At 51.1% G+C, this 20,492-nt stretch overlaps 8 protein-coding genes across 8 annotated transcripts; 4 read left to right on the top strand and 4 right to left on the bottom strand.

The window, feature by feature from the left end:
* Nucleotides 1–65: 65 nt before the first annotated feature.
* Nucleotides 66–1,654, bottom strand: BO80DRAFT_420856 (prephenate dehydratase PHA2). The gene is made up of 2 exons (XM_025718468.1): nt 1,240–1,654; nt 66–1,180 (listed from the first exon to the last, which is right to left on the bottom strand). The coding sequence occupies exons 1-2, from the start codon at nt 1,291–1,293 to the stop codon at nt 290–292; spliced, it is 945 nt and encodes a 314-aa protein (XP_025579978.1). The 5' UTR covers nt 1,294–1,654; the 3' UTR covers nt 66–289.
* BO80DRAFT_396649 (uncharacterized protein) lies at nt 1,121–5,066 on the top strand. The gene is made up of 8 exons (XM_025717351.1): nt 1,121–2,218; nt 2,312–2,340; nt 2,487–2,633; nt 3,566–3,591; nt 3,642–3,820; nt 3,869–3,966; nt 4,395–4,437; nt 4,490–5,066. Exons 1-8 carry the CDS (start codon nt 1,492–1,494, stop codon nt 4,900–4,902), a joined length of 1,662 nt encoding a protein of 553 aa, XP_025579977.1. The 5' UTR covers nt 1,121–1,491; the 3' UTR covers nt 4,903–5,066.
* Nucleotides 5,067–5,431: 365 nt separating this feature from the next.
* Nucleotides 5,432–7,136, top strand: cbf5 (pseudouridine synthase CBF5; the record flags this gene model as incomplete). The annotated part of the gene is made up of 5 exons (XM_025715297.1): nt 5,432–5,543; nt 5,606–5,762; nt 5,824–6,484; nt 6,514–6,738; nt 6,801–7,136. 5 exons carry the CDS (start codon nt 5,432–5,434, stop codon nt 7,134–7,136), a joined length of 1,491 nt encoding a protein of 496 aa, XP_025579976.1.
* A 466-nt stretch (nt 7,137–7,602) lies between these two features.
* BO80DRAFT_474663 (FYV10 family protein) lies at nt 7,603–9,078 on the top strand (the record flags this gene model as incomplete). The annotated part of the gene is made up of 4 exons (XM_025723194.1): nt 7,603–7,656; nt 7,736–8,275; nt 8,343–8,537; nt 8,587–9,078. 4 exons carry the CDS (start codon nt 7,603–7,605, stop codon nt 9,016–9,018), a joined length of 1,221 nt encoding a protein of 406 aa, XP_025579975.1. The 3' UTR covers nt 9,019–9,078.
* Nucleotides 9,055–10,990, bottom strand: BO80DRAFT_420849 (25S rRNA (uracil2634-N3)-methyltransferase). The gene is made up of 2 exons (XM_025718467.1): nt 10,588–10,990; nt 9,055–10,220 (listed from the first exon to the last, which is right to left on the bottom strand). Exons 1-2 carry the CDS (start codon nt 10,868–10,870, stop codon nt 9,139–9,141), a joined length of 1,365 nt encoding a protein of 454 aa, XP_025579974.1. The 5' UTR covers nt 10,871–10,990; the 3' UTR covers nt 9,055–9,138.
* Nucleotides 10,991–11,895: 905 nt separating this feature from the next.
* On the bottom strand, nt 11,896–13,270 carry gmtA (GDP-mannose transporter; the record flags this gene model as incomplete). Its single annotated transcript, XM_025715278.1, has 4 exons — nt 11,896–12,338; nt 12,401–12,772; nt 12,846–12,933; nt 13,025–13,270. 4 exons carry the CDS (start codon nt 13,268–13,270, stop codon nt 11,896–11,898), a joined length of 1,149 nt encoding a protein of 382 aa, XP_025579973.1.
* Nucleotides 13,271–14,028: 758 nt separating this feature from the next.
* BO80DRAFT_420847 (thioredoxin domain-containing protein) lies at nt 14,029–15,511 on the top strand. The gene has a single exon (XM_025718466.1). It carries the CDS (start codon nt 14,356–14,358, stop codon nt 15,070–15,072), a length of 717 nt encoding a protein of 238 aa, XP_025579972.1. The 5' UTR covers nt 14,029–14,355; the 3' UTR covers nt 15,073–15,511.
* On the bottom strand, nt 15,508–17,864 carry BO80DRAFT_76386 (SMI1/KNR4 family protein). The gene is made up of 2 exons (XM_025724773.1): nt 17,598–17,864; nt 15,508–17,512 (listed from the first exon to the last, which is right to left on the bottom strand). Exons 1-2 carry the CDS (start codon nt 17,606–17,608, stop codon nt 15,943–15,945), a joined length of 1,581 nt encoding a protein of 526 aa, XP_025579971.1. The 5' UTR covers nt 17,609–17,864; the 3' UTR covers nt 15,508–15,942.
* Nucleotides 17,865–20,492: the final 2,628 nt, after the last annotated feature.

Genomic DNA, 20,492 nt, shown 5'->3' with positions numbered 1-20,492 from the left:
ACTGTTTATTCCAGTACTTGCTAGTGCTGGATTCTTTTTGTGATTTTTATGCTTTTGCGTGTGCTTATTCTTGTAAACAAAGGAAACTAACATTGCTTTCCTTTCCCCTGTCACTACTGGTCCTGTAGATGCCTGTAAACCTGGCTGCGCATCACATAAGTGGCCTGCCTGGCAATTTAACTGCTTTATAACTCATGCTCCTGTTCAGGGTATGGATAGAATGCATCTATGCGAAGTGTGGCAGATACAAGCAGTGTAGGCACGCCCGCGCCATATTATCAACTATACTTTAGACGGATACGAATTGGTCCGCCCATGTTCCCAGGTGCCTGCAACCGTCCGTGACCTCCTGTAGTCCGCCAATTATTTCAGACACCGAATCCTTATTTTCACTGGATGGAACGGATTGGCATTCGACTAGAAATACGTACTTCCAAGCCCTTATCTGGCTCGGCCGCGAGTTAATGCTCGTCAGATTCATGCCTTGGTTTTTGAAGAGCAAAAGAGCATCTGCCAGAGCGCCCGGACAGTCCTGGCGAATCATGAATGATATAAGTGTCTTCTGCGCCGTTGGTGTAACCGAAGTCGGCCCTTGTGCCGGGGAGACCTTGACATCCCCAAAGGACAGTCGACTTGTACGCTCCGAGTTCACGTTCCTGAGCACCAGGAAACGCGTGGTGTTATTAGCCTTGTCTTCGATGTTCTCCTCCGATACATCCAGGCCGTGATATTCCGCAGCAAATCGACTGGCTATTGCTCCACTTCGCTCCGTCGTCTCTTTCGACACAATCCCAGCGCCCTTGGAGGTTGATGAGACATCCTGTCTCTCGATGCCCTTGAAAGTCCTCTCAAGGAAACCCTCACACTGGCCCCATGCCTGTGGGTGAGTATACAGCTTGGTAATGGAGCTGTAATCTCGCTGGCCTGGTGGGAAAAGACCCTTCCGGGTCAGGAGGCAGTGGTGGACTGTCAAATAATGCTCCCCACACACTTTCACATCGCTGTAAAGGCCGCTGGGGTCCGCCAAGAGGTCTAGGGTCTGAACAACAGAGCCATTGGTTGAATTTTCGCAAGGAATTATAGCGTAATCGACTCTGTCTGCCTGCACTGCTGCGAAAGCATCCGGGAACGACACATGGGGCAATAGTTCGGCCGAGGATCCAAAGCTTTCAACCGCTGCCTATAAGAATCAGGGTTAATGACACTACGAGACGAAGGCTGGTCGAGCAGTTTCCTGACCTGGTGAGAAAATGATGCGGCAGGGCCGAGGAATGCGACCTTGAGAGGCTCCATGACGGCGCTCGTGGTAGTTCCACTGGGCTTGGGTTGCTTCTGTCACGATCCCGAACTCTTGCCAAGAGGTTGTGTGTTGTTCCTGCGACAATCATTACGGCTGACATAACTAGTCAAAATTTGAACCCGTTCACGGGAGGGGTTGCTTTCTTTTTTGGATGATCTCACCTGTCCGCCAGGGCCTGGTTCTCTTATCAAATGAAGCCCATGCGTGTGTTCGCTCTCGACCCCAGGCGGATGGGGCGACTGCTGTGCCCATGGCAGCAGCAACAACAACCGAGGTTGCTACCAGCTACAAGGCGTGCATGCTCATCTCTTTCCGATCGGCTATATCAGGACTTGACCTCGCGACAGCTTCCCTTGACGTTCGATTATATACATCCCCAGTCGTCTTATCTCCTGAGCTTAACATTGGCCGATCTCCTTCCCACGCTAACCCCAGCGCCGAATGAGCTTCCTTCCTCCCGCAGCCCATCTCGCATGCCGGCAGGCCATCATCTGGTTTACTTCCCTCCCCAAGTCACCCTGTCGCAGTTACTGCCGGACGGTACAGATAATTTGCACGCCCCGGGAAGTCCCTTTGGCAGGCGGCTTTGGGCTGGGGGCAATGTCCAATTTCCGATTTCCAATGCCCTACTTCTCAACGGTAACCGTGCCGCCTGCATCGAAACTATTCGTGACGTGATAGTGAAAGGCCGGCCAGGGGAGGAGAAGGTACTCGTCAGAATCGAAAGACGGATCGGCACGGTCCAAGAGGGTGAAGACCATCGCAGTATCAGAGAACGGATATGGACGGAAACCGAGGATGAGACTGGCCAAGCCTCTGTCATTGAGAACAGGAATCTAGTCTTCATGCGCGAGAAAACCCCAGAGCAAATCTGTCATGACAAGGCTAGATTTGACACGGACGATAGAGCCATTAAATGTGCGCCATGACTATGAACATTACCAGTCACGATAACCTTGCTAACATCCCTCGGTGGCTCACAGCGCCTTCAGATCCGCACTTTCTCCACAGGCTTACGCCTAATAAAGCCCTGTTATTTCGTTTCTCGGCTCTTACATTCAATGCGCATTCAATACATATCGACAAGGCGTACGCACAAAATGTGGAAGGCTATCGGAACCTCCTCGTACATGGACCGCTGACTTTAACGTTGCTTCTCACGGCACTGCAGGACCACTTGTGTAAGCTGGGATTGACTATCACTGGAATGGAGTATAAGAACATAGTCCCTCTCTATGTCGAAGAGGAATTAAGAGTCTGTGGCAAGCCCAAACCCGGCAAAGGCCACACAGCTTGGGATGTATGGATTGAGGGCAGGGACGGGAGACTTGCTGTTCGCGGTACTGCCAAAACTAGCCCTACGTAGAGCTGATGGGATCGTGGTAATGGAAGGAGTCCGGCACTTCAATATGGTGTATGACCTGAACGGGCCCAAAAGTGGTCTGAGTAAGAGCGCAGTGAGGCTGCTCAGACTGGGAGAGAAAAAGAGCCACTGGCCATGTTAAGCGGATTTTTGGCAACGATACTCTTACAGCCTCGAGTTCCAGTCACCTCTTGGGTAAAAGCAACTCACTATATGTTGCCGCTCATATGGGGAATGAACTCTATTCATGCATATCGAGACATGCTAGATGGGTTTGATGTGTGCGAAAGTTAGACTGGCGACAAGTCAGCGGGTATGCAAACTCGTCCTACCGGTACGGAATACATTCAGTAGGACCCATATCAATAACTACGTTGTGTTGTGGACATGTTCTTTGGGGATATTCATATGTAACATGATTAGGAATCACCTATACTTAACATTTGAGCTAAGAAAACTCATCTATATGTGAAGTTTTGTTACCTTCAAATGGACATCATGGTATGAAGCTTTTTTGTCATTGTTCGTTTTTCATTGTTGGTGCGAAATGGCGAGATTTGTATCTCTACTAGCAACCTCCTATGTAACGATTGTCGTTTTGAAAGATGAACTATCACTGGCCTTGCGTACTTCACCGGACAAGGGGATCTCTCTAACCCTGTGGGTCCCACATGTCGGAACGGAGAAATAACTGCCGGAATGAGGCTAGTATTTCCACACACACTATAAGAACTTGCTTTCTGTTCCTTTCTTTTCCCCTCCAGCCCTTGTTGTTCAACCACCCCTGCAGTTCTATTAGGACACTTGATGATGTGTCTTGAATATCTATTCACACCTCTTACTACACAATTATATCTGTGACTGCTCAGTATATCAGTTACTGATAAATTACAATGGACCAGTTTTGGGCTGCTCCTCCTGTTACTAGGTACTTGACCATGACCTCAACCACAAGGTTCCTTGACTGACTGTATCCAGGACTCTCACTTTACTTACCTTTTTACAGTCTGTATTTGTACATGGTGGTCTTCTCAGTGGTTATTATGTGTTATTTCTACGCCACCTTGTCTTCAAGACTATACCCGAAATATGGAGGCTGTTTACACCTTTCATGATCACTGGACCAGGCCTTTCCTTGATTTTTGATCTCTACTTTAGTACGATATTGCGCTGGTCAAGTGGACAGGCGTGCTAACTGCCGGTAGTGTTTACCTATGGCAGCCGCCTGGAGACCGAGTCCCCTCGCTTCAGTGCACCCGGTGATTTTTTCACCTATGTGTTTTTCGTAGCGTTCACGATCGCGGTAAGTTGTGGGAACCTCCCATTTCTGTGTCATCTTGTCAGAAGGCACTGTCCCTCGCCTCTTGTTGCTTTGCATATGCCATTCCACTATCAGTTCCTTTCTTTTATTTTTTTTATGTTTTTTCTTCAAGTCACCTCGAATATCTGCCCGCCCAGCGCATACTCAGCTGAAGCGGTTCCTGGAAACGAGGGAGATCACCCTTGCATCCCTCATAGCTCCACAACTGATTTACCGGAGTTATGTGCGTTGCAAGTATGGTGGGACGACCAGTGAGATAGCTAGTGTGATGAATTCGGTTCACACTGGTGGTTATGGTGCCCTACATCTATATATTCTACTCGTTTGTCAATATCTCATAGACCGTTTACATCTCTCAATCACGCTTCTCCATATAGACTCATTGAATTGCGGGAACTAACAAGCCAAAGGTCACCGCAGGTTGTCTCCTGAATAGTGTAATATTTACCTCCGGTGAGCCTTCCGTGGTACTATATGCGTGCCCGCTCATACTGATGTTTCTTAGCATTGATCCTTGCATTCGTCTACACATATTCTCAAGACAACCGCGGTAAGAAGGCGAGCTTCTTCATCGTTCAAATACCCGTCGAGTTCTTACCGTGGGCGATGCTCACATTGACTCTGGTTCTTTCCGGATGGCCCGCGGCGTTGAGAGACGGCATGGGCATAGTTGCCGCTCATATGTACGATTTTCTTACCCGTATCTATCCAACATTCGGAGGTGGTAAGAATTATCTTGTGACTCCGGTGTTTGTGAGGCGATTCTTTGCTGCCCACACCCCGCGACGTGAAGCGCGCGCCTTTGGAACTGCCTATCGTGCGGCGGACCAATCCCAAAACTCCTCCGGTGGCTGGACTTCGTCTTTCCAAAGTCCATGGAACCGGCGAGGCCCTGGGCGAAGACTTGGAGGTGATTAAACAAGGGGACGTCGATACCAAAGCGTCGAAAACTCGACCAGATTTTGGGTCAGGAGGACCGGCGAAGCGAGCAATAATTGCTGCTATCAAATTGAGTACAACACTCGATTAATGATCAGTACATGTTGATAGTCAAATTCTTTGCGAAGCTGCGTGACATGCCCTAGTGACTAGAGCGTAAAAGACCCGTAGCGGCTACTGATGCAAGTGGAACGATATGATACCACCCAGTATTTGGTATGGTTTTCAATGTTACTGTCCCGAAACTTTCTTGTACGGATGTTACGAGATGCACATTTTTTGCAAGGCGCAGAAACTAAGTCACGGGACGCTGGGGCAGCGGGTGAAAAATTTGCTCTAACCTGATTAGTCGCAGGAGCTTTCGCCGCACTTCAAAATTTCCCAGACTTTCTTTCTCGCTAGCGCGAGAACAAAACTTTAGTTCAGAGCGTGCAATTTTTCCTGCGCCTTCTCTCAACGCGCGCACTTACCCGGCTATCTCTGCACCCTTCAAGCCAGCCTGTTTAAAATGGCGGTCGCAGTGGCTAAGGAGGAGATGGACTACATGATCAAGCCTGAGGCAGGTGCCTCTAAAATCGATACGTCGGAGTGGCCGCTTCTTCTGAAGAATTATGACAAGCGTACGTTCACTTCGAGGCCACATCTCATATCAATGTAGCTGGTGCTGATTTTCTTATATCAGTGCTTGTCAGGACCGGTCACTTCACGCCGATTCCCGCCGGTAGCACTCCTTTGAAGCGTGACCTGAAGTCGTACATCAACTCCGGTGTCATCAACTTGGACAAGCCATCCAATCCTTCCAGTCACGAAGTTGTTGCCTGGATGAAGAGGATCCTGAGGTAATATTTCTATCGCGTCCTTTTCAAAAAAAAATAGGGTACTGAGACTCGTTGAATTAAGGGCGGAGAAGACTGGGCACAGTGGAACTCTCGATCCTAAGGTCACCGGTTGCTTGATTGTCTGCATTGACCGTGCTACTCGCCTGGTGAAGTCCCAACAAGGTGCCGGAAAGGAATATGTTTGCGTGATCCGCCTTCATGACAAGATCCCCGGTGGAGAGGCACAGTTCAAGCGGGCCCTCGAGACGTTGACCGGAGCCCTTTTCCAGCGGCCGCCATTGATCTCTGCCGTCAAGCGCCAGCTTCGTATCCGGACAATCCACGAGAGTAAGCTTTACGAATTCGACAATGAGAGGCATCTCGGTGTCTTCTGGGTTAGCTGCGAAGCCGGAACGTACATCAGAACACTCTGTGTTCACTTGGGTCTCCTGCTTGGTGTTGGTGCGCACATGCAGGAACTCCGCCGTGTACGGAGTGGTGCTATGGATGAGAACAGTGGAATGGTCACCTTGCACGACGTGTTGGACGCCCAATGGATGTATGACAACCAACGGGACGAGTCTTATCTGAGGAAGGTTATTAAGCCTCTGGAGACCCTCCTCACGACATACAAACGTATTGTTGTCAAAGACAGTGCCGTTAACGCTGTGTGCTATGGTGCTAAGCTCATGGTCCCTGGTCTCCTCCGCTTTGGTAGGATTTCCTCTCCCATGTTGATGCAAGTTTGCGGTTGCTAATTTCCTGTGAAGAGGCTGGTATTGAGGTCAATGAGGAGGTCGTCCTCATGACCACCAAGGGTGAGGCTATTGCCATTGGTATTGCTCAGATGTCGACTGTCGAGCTGTCTACCTGCGACCACGGCGTTGTTGCCAAGGTCAAGCGTTGTATCATGGAGCGCGACTTGTACCCTCGCCGCTGGGGCTTGGGACCTGTTGCTCTAGAGAAGAAGAAGCTCAAGTCCGCAGGAAAGCTGGATGTAAGTTCCCTGGGCTCGGCGGACACTTACATATGAGCTGGATTTACTGACAACCAATACAGAAGTACGGCCGTACTAACGATGCCACACCCGCCAAGTGGAAGAACGACTACAAGGATTACAGCGCCCCTGAAGAAAGTGCGCAGGCCGTGACCGAATCTACTGCTCAAGAAGAAACCTCTACTCCTGCCGAGCCGACCGAAGTGCCCTCATCCCCCGACAACAAGATGGATGTCGATGATGAGAAAGACGACGATGAGAAGAAGAAGCGCAAGCGCCACGAGGGAGAGACGCCCGAGGAGCGCGCTGAGCGCAAGCGCAAGAAGAAGGAGAAGAAGGAGAAGAAGGAGCGCAGGAAGTCTAAGCAGGAGAAGGAAGAGAGTGATGACAGTGATTAAGCACTTTCGGGAAGCACTTTACCTGCCTCGGAATGGAAAGCTGCCGCCATTCCATCCGTCTTCGCCTGTCAGAGCGTCGCCTGGGTATGATTCCTGTAACATACTTGTTTCTTTGTGTCGGAGTCTTGGGTTTGAAAAGGGAATCTATTTATTAAATAAATGTTTGTCGCGGTTCTGTACGTCGGACGTTAGTCGTTTCAGTTACTTTTCCCCAGTTTGATCCTTGAATATGAGCTTTCGTAGTCGCGCCCGAGTAACCGTGACCGGAGGGGCCCGTGACCTGGGCGGTGTCTCCGCATCACTCGGTCACGACGTTGGGCCACTTCCACCTGCTGCTCCCCCTCCTTCCCCCTCCCCTCTCTTACCCTTCCCCAAAGCCAGACCTCAGTAACTATCGATTCGATCGACGGTGAGCCTTGCAAGCACCTCGTAAGACGGCCGGAATACCAGTCCACCTCCGATCGCCATGGCCGCGGAATTGACGTCCACCCGGTTGAATGCGGAGAACCATCTGCTCTTGGTAATCCACTAGTCGTCCCCTCTTCCTCTCGCTGGCTTGCCCCCGCATTTGAGATACTGACCTTGTCGCCTCAATACAGGACCAGCCTCTCCTGCGGTTGCCGCACGAGCTTGCTCGACGTAACTTCAAATCTGTCCAGCGGCTCGTCGAGCGGGAGAAGGAATACGTCCTCCCCGCACTCAAACAGACCGCTAATGCCTCCTTGTCAAATAATCAGACGCCCGACCAAGCCCTTGCTGCGCTTGATGCTATGATTTCCCGGATGCAAGGCCTGAAGCGGAAAATGGAGAACTTACATCAAGAGGAGAAGAAGATCCATGAGCAATCCCGGAAGCGTATCCAGCACTTGGAAAGGCTCCATCAGATTCCTAGCTTGGCAGATGTCAAGTACGATAACTGGGCGAGAGTCCGCCTGGACCGGCTCATAGTGGATCATATGCTACGTTCTGGATATACCGAGAGTGCCCAGCAGTTAGCCCATGAGAAAGGCATTGAGGATCTAGTGGATCTCAACGTCTTTGTGCAGTGTCAACGGATCGCCGAGAGCCTCCGTTGTGGTGAGACAAAGGATGCTTTGCAATGGTGCGGCGAAAATAAGGCAGCATTGAAGAAGAGCCAGGTTCGTACAATATTTGTCGACCGTCTCAGTCCAAACTTTCGGCTTCGAATCTGACGGTTGGATACAGTACAACTTAGAGTTCGAACTGCGGTTGCAGCAATACATTGAAATGGTCAGAACGGGACATAAGGAGAAGTTCGTTGATGCAATGATCCACGCCAAAAGATACTTGGCTCCATATATAGAGACACAGTCAATGGAAATTCATCGAGCTGCAGGGCTCCTCGCTTTTCCCCCCGACACCAAGGCTGAGCCTTACAAGGTAATATGAAGATATTCATTACGTCACGCTCAAGCTAACCCAGTCCTAGTCGTTGTATGCGTTTGAGAGATGGACATATCTGTCGGACCTCTTCGTTCGCACCCATCACGAGCTCTTGTCCTTGTCATCTCGCCCTTTGTTGCATATAGCTCTTTCTGCGGGATTGTCGGCCCTCAAGACCCCTTCGTGCCATTCGGCTTACACCTCCTCCAGTTCAAACTCACTGTCCACAACGACATCTGTTTGCCCGATCTGCTCGACCGAGCTGAACGAACTTGCTCGCAACATGCCATACGCGCACCACACAAAGAGCTACGTTGAAAGCGACCCGATTGTTTTGCCCAATGGTAGGATATATGGTCAACAGCGGCTGTTGGAGATGAGTAAGAAGGTCGGATGTGTTGAAGCAGGCAAAGTCAAGGACCCCACAACCGGTGAGGTCTTCAATGAGAGTGATATGAAGAAGGTTTATATCATGTAGTAATGGGCAGGTACCAAGGCTACGTGAACAATTGATGTCGGTCCTATCTCTATTTATCCTTTTTGGCTGATATGCACCGTGGGACTCTACCTACAGCGAAAAAAATTTTCGTTGACGCTTCTATTCACTGTCTTCACTCTCAGACGCGTCCCTTGACCTCTTCTTTTTCACACTTGTCTCAGGTTTAGAGGACGGGAAGTTCCTCCTCCCTACCGAATGGTCTTCCTGTTTGACCTCGAATACATACATTCTTGCGTCCCTATCTTCACCTCGCCAGCCACCTCTCCCCCCATGCCTCCCCTCAACGTCGCCCAGGGTCCGCGCATGGGAGTATTCCCTATAGCAAGCCCACGGAAATCGGAAACTGGTGACCACCCGCAGGCCGGCGTGCCTTGCAAGGTCTTTGATATTCCAGAGGGTATAAGGCTCCCCCTCGAACATGGACACTAGGATCTGCCCGGGTTCGACTCTAGGTTGGCATGTTGCCTGACCAGTGGTATTTGCCGACCGCAGTTGGTTGCTATCCCCATCGCCGTCGCCGTCACCATCACCATCGTCTTCGTCTTGGCTTGGTACAGGTTCAGAGTTCTCCCAGTCGTCCCAATCCTCTTCATCATCACTACCCGCAGGTTCGGGACGATGCGACAACAAGGGCACGCACGCTTTGAAGAAGGCCACCAAAAGTTCTTGGTTGGCGCGCACCTGCCGATTGACGTCGGTGGAGAGACCGCCGACATGAGGAAAGTTGAAGCAGATCACATCCCAGGGCCCACCCTTTGATGCAGAAGATGAAGCACCATCCTTTGCCTTTTTCCATGCCGGGCGTTGACGCTCTCGCCGTGAAAAGCCGGAGCGGATTTCTTTCCCGCCACCCCCAGGAAGACCGAGTTTTCGAGCGTCAACCGCATAAAGAACTTTTGGACCACGGCGTTGCGTTTGGTCCTCAATGGAGCCTTGTGCGTTATGATTCCCGACCTCATCTTTATTGTTCGTTCCCTTTTCAGCGCTTGGGGACGATGTGCCCTTACTATCGGGAACATCCGCATTTGTTGGCCTTTTTGTAGAGGCATCCAGGATATCGTGAATAATATGCTCCGCTTTAGGGTACTTGTCGTAGAGCGTCTCTTTGGAGTCATAGCATGTAGCAATGACATTTTTGCAGTGGTGTTGAAGGACTAATGAGCGAGCAAAGGAGAAGTCGCCTACACCAATCTAGTCAGGACTGTATCTAATGAAACAAATCTTCGACGTGATTTTCCGGCACCTCCCGCCTGCAGGACCAAGATAGAGGGATGCAAACGAGGATCAATGGAACTTGGGTTCAGTAGACTGTAGACTTCTGCGCTCTGAATATGGAAATATCAACAGGCAGCGGCCGGCAGTCTGCGAAAATATCAAGAGTTCCATCGGCCAACGCAATCACTCAATGGATCCAACAACACATCAGGGGAAACTCTACAGTAGCATCTAGAGAGCGTGCTAGCCAGCCACGGCATACCCATAGCATGAACACCAACAACGAGACCGGTGCCAGGGGGTGAAATGAAACAAAAACGGGACTCAACTCACCTTCCCCGACCAACAAGATACGATCCTTCCTCCCAAACGGCACCACAGGCCGCTGGTTCTTCTGCTGCTTCTGCTGCTTCTGTGACGGCTTCTTCCCATCACTGCCATTCTTCTTCTCCGGATGCGCAATACCCACTCCCTGTCCCTGGGGAGCTTTAGCAGCAGCCGCAGAACTCGTCGTCGAGAGTTTAGAAAACATGTGCATTTTCCGGTGTTTCTTTGGATGTTGGTGAACGGCGGCGCCGGCGGGGGCCGGACCTCCTCCCTTTTTGAATTTGGGCATTGCTTCTTTTTTTCTTCCAATATTTCCCGCTTGGTTTCTTAGTCTTTGCTTCCTAGTAATACATAGGAGAGGGAAGGGAAGAGCTGGTTGTGGTTCTTGTATGTTGGTGTTTGGTTGATTGGGGTGGTTTGTGGATGATGGAGGTTGTTGTCGTGGTTAGTTTTTTTTTCCCTCTTTATATTCCGAGGTGCATGTCGCAGCAGCAGTGTCGAGGATCTTACATACTATTCTCATTGCGCTTGGGCCAATGAAAGGGTCGTCGGGACTCGGAGTACTAGTGAGCAGGGTAAGTAGAGATGTTATATATATGTATATGGCTAGAAGTTTCATAATTCGTTTTCACTCTTTTTTTGTGATATCTTTCATTATTCATGTGGCGGGATTAATTTGGAAGTTCTCCGAACGCAGACTACGGGATCTGTCCGCTACTATCTTCCTGTACACCTGTGTGGTGAAAGTTCCACTGTCATGTCATCCAAAACACGCTTTCTATAAGCTTATTAAAAGACATAAAACCTTCTTATATACAGGCTTGAACACCAACACAGGCCTTCCTTTTTTAATGAATGCTCAACCGCACGAATCCTTCCTCAGGCCTCGTCACAGGTGGGAGCATAGAACACGCCATGATCGGAAATAAAGACATATCATATCAATCCACAACATTACTAGATGATACTCAAATGGAAGCCATCTGCTATCCCGAAGCAAAAGAAATGTATGTGAAAAAGGTCATGATCGGGGTAGATACTCAACAGAATTTAAAGGCTGAGGACAGTACGAGAAGCCCTCTCAGGTAGCTCGACATGTGAAATTATAATACACAACTACCAACACCTGCCAAGGTAGGACTGATAGCTGTGTTCCAGGGCCAAAAAAAAATAGCCCAGCCAACTACAACGAAACAAGCATCACATATCATATGCGAGTAACGAGTAGATTCTCGCTCGCGATACGGAGAAAGCCTAACGAGAATGAAGTCGATCACGACGACCGGTTGCCTCGTTATGCTCCAAAAACTCCGTTTAGGATCGCAGCGAGTCTCTCATACTCTGGCTGCTAGCGCTGACGGGGGGATTGGCGGTCGGCAAAACACCAGTTCTTGGCTTGGCATTTTGCTTGATCTTGGCCACGGCATAGACGATGCCGCTAACAAAGCCGACAACGATAGCCGAAACACTGGGGAAGGTGACAGGAGCGTCGAAAAAGATGAGCCCCGAGATGGCAATGGGCAGCTTGTTCAGAGCTCCAACCATGGAGTAGGTGGTTGACGAGGTGACGCGAACACACCAGGCGGAGGTGTAGGAGATAAACACGGACGACAAGCCCGAGAGAATCATAGCGAACACGATACTGTTGCGGTCCACCGGGGGGAAGTTGCGGTTGACATTGGCGGACGACCAGTCCTCCAGGAAGCCAGACAGAACGATCAGGACGGGGATCGACAGAAGGTTGTTGTAAAACATCGCTACAAGGACAGTAAGTTAGTACAGGTCTCAATCTAAGACACTTTGGATATGAGCAACATACTGTCAAAGTCCTTGAAGTTGGTCAGCTTGATCCGCTTGCGCATGCCCAGCACATAGGAGGACGTGCAGAGGCAGTTGATCAGCATCCAGATATAACCAGCATTCAAAGTTGACACCTTGGCAGTCGCATCTCCGGTGCTTTCAACAGCGTGCTTGATATCGGCCCAGGCGGCAATGATGGAGCTCATGACCATCAGTCCGAAGGAGAAGAGGGTAAGACCGGTGACCGAGCCACCGAACCAGAGCACTTCGCCGTACGCAATGAGGATGATTGTCAGGTTCTTGAAAATAGTGTATACGGGAATCGAGAGGAACTGAAGGGCCTTCGAGCCGGTATAGATCATGCCAATCAGAAGTAGAGTGATTGGGAACCCTAGTCGTGATCGAAGGCATGTCAGTCGAGAGCGCGAAGGTTAAACATAGATGGGCTTGCTTCGAACACCTACACTTTCTGGCCTCGTCCGCACTGAAGTCACGATAAGTGATCAAGCCACATGATTTACAGGTCTGAATCGCGATGATACAAACGAGAGACTATAGAAGGATATCGAACAGCGGTCAGCCTGTATTGTTCACCTACTACACACCCATCCCCGAGGTCTGTGTCTGACATCCACCAACATACCTGGATACAGAGAAGGAAAAAGTTCAGGTTAAAATCGGTGCCGGACAAAACATATTTGTTCATGACAGTCATCAAAATCGACGATCCACAGTAGGCCAGGACGGGCAAGACGGGATTGTTGGAGAGCGAGCCCGACGGCGGACTCCTAGGCTGAGGCGGCGGCGGCGGCGCCTCGAAACTCTTGTTGCCCTGGTCTATCGAATCCATCTGGATCGTGTAGTCGTCCGTCTTCTTGCCTTCCGCCATGGTGACCGACTCAATGAATGTCTATGCAACGGGAGCAGGAAGAACAATATCGTCCGCGGGAAAGGGACGAGGCGTGGCAGCGATAGTGGCGGCGCCGGAGGAGCGAAAGTCGAAAAGGAAAAGAAAAGCAATGAAACACGAACAACACCGGCCCGGAATATGTTCAGACTATCGGGTAGGCGTTGAAAGAAAAGAAGGGGAAGTGGGGGAAGGGGAGAGGAGGGTGGGTGGGGGAGGGAAGAGAGGATGGTAATGAAGAGGGTAAGCTGGGGGAATAAGAGGAGGGAGAGGAAGAGAGTATCGCGACGAAGGATGAAGGGGGAAATGAGATGAAATGAACTTGAAATTGCCTTCTTGGGCTGGACAACCGCCTCTTCCGGAAGCGGCAAGAATCCAGTCGGTTATTTTTAAACTTGGCCGAGACTCCCATACACACACGAGCATACGTCGTCCCCGGTGCTGGCCTTGCATGTTTGGTGGGTTTCTTGGTCTCTTTCATCTGCCCAGCTATGATGAGCCTTGATCAGGATCTGGATACTTCAATGTAACTCACTCACCTTGTTTCCCACCGCGGCTGGGGATCGAGATCCCGAGACATTACACCTGGTACCTGACCATTTCCCCATTCGTGGTACCGAGCAGTAGCGGTACCTTTGTCAGGAACCCCGGCGATACTCCGTACCGTACTCCGTACCAGCGATCGATACCGACCGATAACTCGCCGTAGATTCTGCCTCCTTATAGATACTTCTGGTCGACCGCGTGTTCCCCCGCTCATCAATTATTCACCAGAGGGCCGGCTCGTTGCCTGGACAAAGAATCTTTCGATACCTATATATATTTATTCTCGGATTCATCCCGCCTCGAATTGTTGAAACCCTCTCGCGGAGCATCCAAACATTTAATTGCCCCCACGGCCCACAGTGTGCTTCCCCTCATCCGCTTTCAACAGGATATCTATACTCTGTCTCTCCTCGTGCTCTGAAGGATCACATTTCTCTCAGTCAGAAACCTCATCCCCGTGTTCCAGGGATTGCGCCTCCGTCCTCACACCTTTTCGCGAACGTCCCCTACAGTAATCAACCATGAGCCGCGCCGTCGAAGACAAACCCCTGGCACGAGACCAGGATGATATCGATGACGACGACGCCTTATTCAGCGCCTTAGAGAACGAAGATGATTCAACCTATCGAGCACACCGGATTGAGCAGCTCAATTCCGAATTTGCGTCGGCCCAAGGCAACAACCGACCTCGTGATGCGGCCGCACCTACAATTGTCGAAGACAGCCTCTATCCCACTATCGCAAGTGACCAGGCCCTGCTAGACTTCACAACCCAAACCCACCGGTGCGTGATTCACTTTGCGCATCCGGATTTCGCGCGCTGCAGCACGATGGACGAGCATATTCGAGCGCTAGCGGCATGGCACCATGAGGTGCGCTTTGCTCGGGTGGATGTGCGGAATACTCCATTTGTGGTGGAGCGGTTGAAGATCCGGGTTCTGCCATGCGTGATTGGTTTCAAGGATGGGATGGGAGTTGAGCGACTAGTCGGGTTTGAAGGCCTTGCGTCCGGGGGTCGAGATGGCACCGACGGGTTCAGCACCGCGACTCTCGAGAAGAGACTCATTTGGAAAGGGATCCTCGCTCAGGAGAAATTCCGAGCTGGAGACAACGGCTCTGACCAGTCGGAGGAAGATAGCGACGATGGGGATCGCAGAGATCGGGGGAAGCGAGCTATTCGTAGCGGGAACGCAAGGAACTACAGGCACGATGACGACGATGATGACGATTGGGATTGAACTCAATGGCCTTTATAAACCTGCCCTATCACTCAAGGCAGCCTAGCTTTGGGGGCGAGAGGCAACTGTTCCCTCGATAAGCCCAAGCGGGATTAGAAACAGGATTAGGGGCTCAAGATTCAACACTTGGCTATGGACGCCGACGTAGGCGCGTAACCGCCCGCAGCAGTTCACCTGGTGATGGATTATAAAGCCCCGTATTTCCGGGTCATGAACCTCTCTGGTCCAGATACGTTTCGGTGGTATCCAATTGATGCGTGTTCATAACCGGTGGCTAGAATCGGAGCGAGCAAGCAACAGTACTAGTATCGGACTCGAAGTGGGAATCAATACTGGCGCATATGGCGCGGCACCGAATATATCAAGTTAATCACTGGGTGTTGGCGGTAGATACACCGTAGTCCACTAGATTAATCACAGAGCGAAACAGGCTAAGAATCAGCCATGACTGAGGAAGTATCGATGTTGAAGGTGAAAGGCTACAGCAAGATTGGAGGAGACTTGAAGTGAACTAATACAGCGTCATCGTTGAGGTAAAGTTACAGCTATGTGAAGGAAACAGATCGCAGGTGACCATCCTGAGCAAAGAAAGAGATAAAGGCTGCTGGAAGCTGCAAAGGACAACAGAAGAAGGAAAAAGGAGAAACGGCCACAGGAATCAGGGAGAATGGCAATGCTAGGGATTTATACACGTAGGTCAGAAGAGTGTTCACACAAATCCATCGACTTCATACGGGCGCCTGGTACACTTTGACTGGGAGACAATGTCAGAAAACTCCGCATTAGTAACGCAAACGCAAGATGCTCATGATAAAGATGAAATGGGCGAGCCGGGAAAGGGGGCAAAGCAACAACCGCTCAAAACGAGGTCTAGATCGCTACATTTTTCATTTCACCCAAGACCTCGGCGTCCAAGCCAGTGGCCGAAGTCGGTTGATTCGATTCACGCTTTTGCGCCTTGTCCGATTCCAATGACTGGCGCCCGTCCTCATTCTTGGCAACTCCGTCGTTCTCCTTTCCACTGATCCGAGGCGTTGCTACCTCCATCAAATCATCCGACGTTGGCTCTTCTTCGTTCTCCTTAGCCGCCTGCTCTGGGACCTCGGCTTCCACAATGGTGTGCACAGGGCTTGTTGCTTCCTCTGTCACGCGAGCCAGCGGACTTGAGATGCCAAACTGAGTCTTGGGGCTCTGGGTAGACCCACGATTCGGGAACCGATGCGGCGACCTTCCACGCTCTTCGCTAGGAGTTGGGCTGCCATAGGGGGACTCTTTACCCGACTTGCTGCCCGTACTCAAACCCAGACCATTCGGAGCCTTGCGTCTAGGTGGCCTCCTGCCATATTTCTGATCTGTTCTCCACCGTAGGATCTCCAGGTAAGGGGGTTCCACATTTTGCGACTTGAACTCCAAAAGCTTCATCTCACTCGTTTCTTCATCCACGGAGACCTTGCCGCTGCAGATGTCATCCGCCAGTGTAGCAAGGAAGGCAGCCCAGGACCGTGCGACAACGTATTTACAATCGTAGTCCCGACCAAAGATGATAACCTGACCCCACTTTCCAGCAGGCCCTGGGGCCAAGTCGATGGCCACATGGTTGCCGCCCCAATCGCGGGCCAGAGGGATCCAGGCAGGGTGGGCATAGGCTTTCTGGACTGCATTCGGGGGCTGCGAGTCCTGTCGCTCGAGCAGGTCATTTCTCCACATAGGATTCGTGTTCTGGGCAGGCGGCGCGGCGGATGAAGAACTGGGAGTGGTCTTCGGGGGAGGAGGGTTCATCATAGCTGAGCTCAAGAATTCCTCATTGACCGTCCTCCAGTTCTTCCATTCTTGAACAATCTCTTCACAGTCCAGGAGCATACAGCCAAAGATGACACCGGTGGGCAGACCCCCACGCTCCTGGCCGTCATGAATCATCAAGGACTCCCGCAGTTCCAAGGGTAGGCTGCAGTCCAGTTCATGCTCCAGTTCGTTGATGTCATTTTGGGTACAACCCTCGCATAGATTATCCCAAAGTTCTGTGTAATTATTCTCCAACCACTTTTCAATTTTCCTCCATGAATGAGCGATGGGCGGAGGGGGCGGAGCGCCATCATGGAAACTTTGCATCTGAATCTCCGGAACACCGTCTGCATTGGGATCCGCGGATTGGCGCTTCTGAGACGACATGGATCGCATGCCAGGAGAGTATGGGCGATTGGGTGAGCCGGCCCCTGTGGGAGAGCCGGACCAGCCGTTTGCGCCTTTTGGCTGGTCATCGTCATAGGGGGAGGTCAGATCCGGCCGAGATTCGATGGCGCTTGTTGCAATGGACGTGAGAGGCTCGTGTCGACTTTGGCTAAGAGGCACATGCCTGCCCGTTCGATATGGCGAGTCGTGGGATGCATGGCGATCATAAGAAGTCATTGTATGCCAAAAGGACCGCCATGCTGAACCGATGCTGTGGATCGTTAGAAAGCGTCGGCGGCTGAGTTGAACCCGGAGACGTGGCCGTGTTCCATAACGAGAGGTAGGTAGGTACTCACGCATTCGACATTATGGCAATCCGTGCAGGCGAATTTGATTGACTCCGATTGTTCTTCCTTAAGTAAAGCGGACGAGGACCATTGGAAGAAGGTTTGGAGGAGGGAGGAAATCCACGTCGGACTTCAGTACCGCGGGTAGATGGGGGACCAAGACCGGGAAAGATTGCAAAGGCAGTGGAAGTTTTGCTGGGGAGGGCTGGTGGGTAACGGGGCGGCTAGCTTCTAGAAGCAGATCCGCGAGGAGGCAGCACTAGTAAGGAGAGACAAAGACGACTGGGGATTGATTGGAAGGAAGACAGGCGAGAGAAAGGCGAGAGTGGAAGGGAGGAAGGGGGGTGGGTGGAAATTGAAAGCGGGCAGAGAGCAACAACAACAGCAGCAGCAGCAGGAGACGATGGAATGGCGCCAGGGAGGGAGGGATGCGATAATTTGGGGAATGAGAAATGAAAACCGAGGATTGATCGAGGAAAGAACTTAGTAGGAAATGAAGAAAGCGGACAGGAGTGAGTAACGAAGATCCGGCCTATCGATTGGTCTCTTCTCTTTCTCTTTTACTCTTCTCCTTCTCTTTGGCTCTTCTTCTCTTTGCGTTCGACTGCTGGTTGTTTCGCGCGAAACTAGCTCCCTTTCGATCCTGCGAGATACGAGTAAACGGGGCAGCCACTTGCCTTCTCGGCGTTCTTCTTGATTCTCCGTCTACTGTCCCTTCTCCTCGATATCCCTTCTTCTTCGTCTTCGTCTTCTCCTTGGGGAGGGGGGGGGCGTAAGAGGGGGCCCTCTCTTCACTAGCGTGCGTGGGTTTTTTGGGCGACGCCGGCATCCACGATTCGTTGTGTTCCCCCCTGGGAAGGCGTCCGGAACCAGGGACTGGGCCTGTTACCGCCGCCCAGACGGTGGGACATTACGGAGTCGTAGCACTATACCACTTTACCGGCGGTTACACATTCAACGCTAACCACCCGCCACGACTCCGTACATCCATCCGTAAGTTCACATCGGACAATACCTGTAGTCATATGTAGTAGATAATATATTCTTCGTCTGGCTCCCCTTCAAGATAGCTTGCTCTCTTTCTCCCCCTCCCTTGTGCTTCTTTCTTACCAGGTCCCGACGTTCGCCAAGGGGCTTATCATCGGGGGATCCTTCATGCGTCACATACGCAAATACCTACGGAGTACATAGTAAAATGTCCGTTCCTGCAGACACCACTTACTTACATTCCTTACCCGCCTCCAGCCTTCATCGAGGTGGCAACTCAAATCCCATTGCGGCCGGAAGGGTGTGATATCAAGCCTCCTGAAAACTCCTCTGTGTAATGGCTATGAAATTAGGCCCGCAGTAGCTATCAGTTTCCGACGCTCCGCAGACGGTCGGGATCCATGTTGAAAGAAGGCAAGGCGGGTGGAAAGTAGACGATCAAGATGACTTCGATGATAGCTAAAGATCGATACTACACCCGACTCGACTTCGGTGTAACCAGGTACATCTAGTTAGTACCTCCATACGGAGTAGCACTCTATCAATTAGTGACTAATCGAAATTAGACACCAACACCTTCAGCATCTCTTTAGTGTAAGTGTAGTGTGGACACTTTATCCTCTTATAACTGGAGGTTCAAGCAATGAGCATGGCCTTCCCAAGCTGCGAATCATACTTCACCGCAGGTACATTGGAATCAGTAGTACTACGTATGTACCTGCGGTGGTCCCAGATGTACAGGGTACCTGAGTCTGACATGTGTGATGTAGGTACAGAAATTTACTACATACATGCGTACCACGCTATACGGTATATACTTCTGACCTATAGTAATTTCCGGTACTTCTTTTCCATCCTCTGGCATCCTTCTTCCTATCCTATGACTTAAGCTTTCTGTCTCGATCCGCTAAGCCGGATCCCCGTGGCTGTATACTTCCATTGCACCAGTAGACACCATCAACTTCCCTACCTTCGAGGGTGAACCGCCAATTTGAGAACAACCTCGATGTGATACCCCTTTCATCTCACGGGGTCAATGCCACCAATCCCTCCTAGGAAGAACCCCCCCAAACTAGTACGAGGCATTATCCGATGGAGGGCTATTCTTGTCCCATTCGCCTGATAGACCAAGACCGTTAATTGGATACAGACTAGAGCAATTAACCGGTGGATCGCCCCCAAGATCTAATCCGAGTCTGGAGTCCTGTTACCCTAGTAAATACTAGATAGTAGCCTGATATTTAATCTACCTCGTATCCAAAGGAGAATTGCCCGACCGGATGGCTGGTGGATTCAGGGTTCAGGGTGATAAGAATCGACATCCAAGGAATCGATAACCACGGAACGGCGCCAATCTCCAGCCACGCGCCAAAAGCATGGCCCCTGACCGCCATCACGGGCTGCTGCTCTCCATCGTCCGAGGGATGGCGGAACAATCATAATACTTGCAGTGGACGGTTAATGGCGCTCACCTCCTGAGGGCTTTCGGAGCCGCGTAATTTGCAGTACAGGGTGGGGCCCGCCCAAAGTGGACACGTTCGGGTACTCCCCATTCGCCGTTGGGCCTGGGCTTGCCGCCCGGCTTCCATCCGAGTTCTGGACTCCGTTCGGGACTCCCTACAGGATTCCCCCGTGTGCTTAGTACCTACTACCTAGGGTAGGTGCTGGTTGGTATCATATTATGCCTCCGTGTACGGAGTACAACTAGATGTGAACCCCCAAATCGAGTGATACCCCTCGAGTACCTGTCGAGACTTACGGCTCGACGTATATCATGTGGCTAGAAATGATCAAAATATCCTCGACTATATAGAGCGTCGGACACAGTAACTGCAGAGAAGGAAAGTAGACAGCCGAAGAATAGATGGATTGGATGGCCGTTGTATGGAAGCCCGTCAAACTTAACAGGCAATTCCA

Source organism: Aspergillus ibericus (genome assembly GCF_003184845.1).
Source record: "Aspergillus ibericus CBS 121593 unplaced genomic scaffold BO80scaffold_2, whole genome shotgun sequence".
Classification (NCBI taxonomy): domain Eukaryota; kingdom Fungi; phylum Ascomycota; class Eurotiomycetes; order Eurotiales; family Aspergillaceae; genus Aspergillus; species Aspergillus ibericus.
This window is presented reverse-complemented; position numbering and strand designations above follow the sequence as displayed.